The sequence below is a fragment of the Mus caroli genome, chromosome 7 (assembly GCF_900094665.2).
Source record: "Mus caroli chromosome 7, CAROLI_EIJ_v1.1, whole genome shotgun sequence".
In the NCBI taxonomy this organism is placed as follows: domain Eukaryota; kingdom Metazoa; phylum Chordata; class Mammalia; order Rodentia; family Muridae; genus Mus; species Mus caroli.
The window spans coordinates 89,933,975-89,939,494 of NC_034576.1; the positions used below are offsets into that span (position 1 = coordinate 89,933,975).

Sequence of the window (5,520 nt, forward strand, 5' to 3'; positions counted from 1 at the left end):
TATGGCTGGTACGGTCCAAACAGGCACAAAATTAAATCAGCTTTCAGTCAAAGAGACTGATGCCATCAATGTCCAAACTCCTGCTAGTGCCCAGTTGAAGGGAGGGCTGATGATTTTGAATCAGCACCTTGATCTGGTTGAGGAACAGATAGGTGTCTTATACCAGTTGGCCCAGTTGGGTTGTGAAAGAAAATTGGGTGCTCTGTGTATTACCAGTGTTCAATATGAAAATTTTACTCGTGCAGTAAATCTGTCTTTATTTCCTTAATAAATAAAGACAGCTTTCCTTATATCTTGCAGGAAATTGGTCCGAAGGAATCGATGAGACTCTTGAGGCCCTGAGGGCAGCAGTTCTAAGGATCAACTCGACTCGAGTGGACCTGTCATTGACAGAGGGCCTCTCCTCTTGGATTTCATCTGCATTTTCTTATTTTAAGGAATGGGTGGGGGTAGTTTTATTTGGTGCTGCCATCTGCTGTGGGCTTGTGTTCATGCTCTGGTTGGTCTGCAAGCTCAGAGCCCAACAAACACGTGACAAGATCGTCATTGCTCAAGCACTTGCGGCCAATGAACAAGGGGCCTCCCCCGAAATCTGGTTATCTATGTTGAAATAATTAATGTTGTGGTGATAAGTTTAGGAACATCATGATCAGCCCTTGCCCACTGCTGAGGTCTCCTCATTGCACGCGGTAGGGTGGTCTTGGATCCTCCTTCCTCATCACATTTTGCTTTGGCTAGCCTCTTTTGTAGAGTTCGCCCTAGGTCATTTAGCAGTTACTGTCACACAGCACTGCGGTATCCAGAGACGGGCAACGTTCCTCATGCACAGACCAACCTAAGACATGGGGCCTGGTGGTGATAGGGTTACCTGATGACGGGAAAGGCTGTGACATTAGAGGAACGACCTAAAACAGGAGCCGTGGCAGATGGACATAATTGCACAGACCTAGTCCAGCCTCATTTTACTAAAATAAAAAGGGGGAGATGTGGTGAGCCATGAGCAGTAGCCATTACAAGATGGCACCGGCTTCTGCTATGCCTAACTGGTAAACAAGTAATGTGCGCAGGTGCAAGAGTGAATTTGTGCCCAGTCACTGCCCATCTCGGGTCATAGCAATGAGGCGATGGGTAAGCAACAAATCAGGTGCTGACATGCCATGCCAAGGTGTATATAAGCAGCACCATTTTCTGGGGTTCGGGGTCTTCCTCCTGATGAAGCAATAAAGCTTTGCTGCAGAAGAATCTGGTTGTTGGAGTGTGTTCTTGCTGGTGAGGCACTAGCTCAGGACAGCTACTGTGAATGGTGCTGTTTCCCTAATTTCTTTCTCAGACTATCATTTGTATACATGAAGGCTACTAATTTGTTTGAGTTAATTTGATATCCTGCCACTGTGCTGAAATTGTTCATCAGCTATAGGAGTTCTGGTGGAATTTTAGGGGTCAGTTTTATATATATTATCATATCATCTGAAAATATCTTGGGCACTTCCTGTACAGTTTGTATCCCATGAATTCCTTTGGAGGTCTTATTCCCCTAGGTAGAACTTTAAGTACTATATTTAAGAGATATCGGAAAACTACAAAAAACTAATTAATCATTTTAAAGTGGGTAAAAGTTGGAGTATTTGAATACTTCTACTCACCAATTTAGATAACACTGTTCAGCAAAAATAAAAAAGGAAATAGAAAATGAACACAAATGTACATCTTTGAATACAGAGATTCAGTACTAGGAAAAGAGCACTACATTTCACTTTGAAATATTAGCTTAATTTGATTGAGAAAACTGAATATACTATTGTGCAAACTTCCTCTATATGAGTGGAAAGAATATTAAAAATCTCCAACTATGAAAATCTGTCAAGATTATTTTTGAGGCATTTACCATTATTTAGAGTATGATATTTTTTGATAAGTACTAAAATCTAGGGAGTACCGAATAGTCAGATCTTCCATAAATAATTAAAACTGGCAAATACTGTGCCCTGCCACAGTTAACATTCTGAATCATAAAACTTAACATGATATTTATGACATATGAAGAATTTGGGGAATGATTTTTCATGTTGTCTCATCCTACGTTGAAATTATCCTAGTTGTTTATCATACATTTATTTTGGAAATTATATGATTGCACTGTTTCTCTCCCTGTGTTTTCTACAAAAACTCCAAATAACCTGCCTTACTGTTTTTTTGTTTGTTTGTTTTTGTTGTTTTGGGTTTTTTTTTGTTTTTGTTTTCTTTTTTTGGACAGGGTTTCTCTGTTTAGCCCAGGCTGGCCTCGAACTCAGAAATCCGCCTGTCTCTGCCTCCCAAGTGCTGGGATTAAAGGCGTGCACCACCACTGCCCTGCTTAAGAAACCCCTTTTGGTGAGATGTTTATGGGTATATTTGAAAATACACACTCATAAAATCTCTTTTCCTCTAGCTCTTTCACTCTTTTTTTTTCTTTTTTTCCCTTAGATATTTATTTACATCTCAAATATCCCCTTTCCTGGATTCCCATCTGAAAATCACCTACCCCCTAATCCCTACCCCCTACCCCTGCTCACCAATCCACCCACTCCTTCTTCCTGGTCCTGGCATTCCACTACACTGGATCAAAAGATTTTCCTCCTATTGATGATCAACAAGGTCATCTTCTGCTACATATGTGGCTGTAGACATGGGGCCCTCCCTGTGTACTCTTTGATTGGTGGTATAGCTCTGGATATACTGCTTGGTTCACATTGTTGTCCCCACCACCCCCATGGACCTGCAAACCCCTTCAGATCCTTGGGTCCTTTCTCTACCTCCTCCACTGGTGACCCTGTGTTCGGTTCAATGGTTGGCTGAGAGCATCCACCTCTGTATTTGTCAGGCACTAGTAGAGCCTCTCAGGAGATAGCTATATCAGGTTCATATACACACTCATATAACTCTCTTGTCCTCAAGCTCTTACACATTTCAATCCCTTTTTTGTATTTTCTAGCCTTAACTGAGGAATAGGTTTTGGAAATGAATCCATTGGACTAGATTCCAAAAATCTAAATTTTTATTAACTATTGTTTCCTCTGACTATGTCTGTCTCTTTCAAAGGTAAGTTTCTATAATAATTGATAAGGGCTGTAAATATTTGTATATGTAAGACAAAAATTTAGAATTTGTGAATATAATGGTTTAGTAAAATTTGGCTGTAAATTCTCCTTGAGACCACATGTAGGACCACATATTTTACTGATACATAGATTCACTGGCACATCTCCTTCTAAGTTCTTCTCTTGAAAAATATACACAATTATAAGCAAAAAGAAGTATAATGCAATGAATGACAAATCTAAGACATTCTATTGTGGAAACAAAAATTATGCAACAATACAGTTTTGTTTTTGAAAAATGCAATGAGTATATTAGATAAATATGAACAAAACTTGTATAAAGATTTGAAGCATTGGAGATTAAGATCACATTTTATGAAGTTCTTTTATTTAAGTTTGCATCTAAAACAAGATGTCAGTTTAATATAGTTATGATTTTCTAAAGCATAAGATTGGTATATCTTCTGATTTTTCTAAAAAAATTAAAACTGACAATCTTCCATTCCTGCACTAGACATGGAGCAATGCATGAAGTGTCTAGAGGATGAGTATGCCAACACTGATCAAACTAACTGCCTCAAGAAAGTTGTGACCTTTCTGGATTATGACGAACCCTTGGGAATGGCTCTGGCTGTCTTGGCTGTGTTCTTTTCTTCTCTTACAGCTGTTGTACTCTGTGTCTTCTTGAAACACCGAGACACTCCCATAGTCAAGGCCAATAACGAAACTCTCAGCTATGTCTTACTCACTTCCCTCATATTTTGTTTTATCTGTTCTTTGCTTTATATTGGTTATCCCAGTATGGTTAGCTGCATCCTGCAACAGACCACATTTGCAATTGTGTTCACTGTATCTGCCTCTTGTGTCTTAGCCAAGACAATTACTGTAGTCCTAGCATTTAAGATCACTGTTCCAGGAAGAAGACTGAGGTGGCTGCTACTCTCAGGGGCACCTAATTACATCATTCCCATATGCACCATGATCCAAATGATTCTCTGTGGAATCTGGCTGGGAACTTCTCCTCCATTTGTTGATNTGGATCTACACATGNTACATGGCCACATCATCATTGTNTGCAACAANGGTTCAGTAACTGTCTTCTACTGTGTCCTGGGATACATGGGCTCTCTTGCTCTTGCAAGTTTCACTGTGGCTTTCCTGGCCAGGAATCTGCCTGACACATTCAATGAAGCCAAGCTCCTGACATTCAGCATGCTGATGTTCTGCAGTGTCTGGGTCACCTTCCTCCCTGTCTACCATAGCACTAAGGGCAAGGCTATGGTTGCTGTGGAAGTGTTCTGTATCTTGGCCTCCAGTGCAGGGATGCTTCTTTGCATATTTGTGCCAAAGTGCTACCTTATTTTGTTGAGACCACAAATAAATTCTTTTCATGAGTTTAGGAAAATGCATGCTAAAACTAAAAATATCAATTGAATTTAACTGCTTACATAGTAAAACAAACATATCCACGTGATCACCATATTGTTTCTATACATTATATTATTCTGTGGGTTTCTACCATTAAAAAATGTAGAAAACCATCTGGACAAAAAAGATCTAATATTTGATGAGGACATCAGTCTATTGGATTAAAACATGTCATCAGGCACTTTTCTACTTTTAAGGCTGGTATGGTTTTATCATTGAAACAACTAATATCTAAAAATTGTTACTTAACTGTAGAACTTATTTCATTTAACACATATTTTCCAGTATAAATTATATATTATTTTTAGATACCAAAAATATTGCCATATAGATTTTTTTATAAAATGTGCATATTATCATATAGATTTAATATGGAAAACCTATATTTTGATTTAGAACTGCAAATATATCTACAAAACATAATTAATTTTTTCTTATGTGAAGTGGTATCCCAGTGTTTGAGATTATAATAAAAAGGATGGCTCAAATTAGGATGCTTGAATCTTACTCAGACTAAGAAACAGATTAATCATTTGATATGGAGGGAGGGAGGAAACTGGGTGGGAGACAGAATAGGGTAGGGGTCGGGAGGATGTGGTGTAGGGACAGTTAGAGAGAGAGCGCCTATTCAGCAAACAAAAATTGGCAGTAGATTTATGATGGGTCATCTCAATGTGTCAAAGACCTAGGATCGGGGAGGCTCCAAGAAGACTATGAGGGGAATTTTAGGTGTGACTTCTAGAGGTGGGAGCTTTGGAACCTGAAATGGCTACCTTCTGTAGGCAAGCAGAACTCCCAGGGGACACCAACTAAAAAACTTTCAACCCATAATTTGTGCTGCAAACCATATTGAAGTACAAGGAAAATGATTAAGCAGAGAATGAGGTAATAGCTAACTAATGAATGTGCCCACTTAAGACTAATCCCATGGCAATAACCAATCCCTGCAACTACTTAAGGTACTCTATTATCCTTGCAGTTAGGAACCACGCATAATTATCCTCAGAGAGCTCCA

At 39.1% G+C, this 5,520-nt stretch overlaps 1 protein-coding gene across 1 annotated transcript in view; it reads left to right on the forward strand.

Annotated features, from left to right (window-relative positions):
* The window catches only part of LOC110298699 (vomeronasal type-2 receptor 116-like), a 44,772-nt gene extending 40,261 nt beyond the window's left edge, over positions 1 to 4,511 (forward strand). The window contains exon 6 of the mRNA XM_021168100.1: positions 3,592 to 4,511. Coding sequence (XP_021023759.1) covers positions 3,592 to 4,511 — 920 coding nt within the window. The remainder of the gene's footprint in view (positions 1 to 3,591) is intronic.
* The last annotated feature ends 1,009 nt before the right edge of the window (positions 4,512 to 5,520 follow it).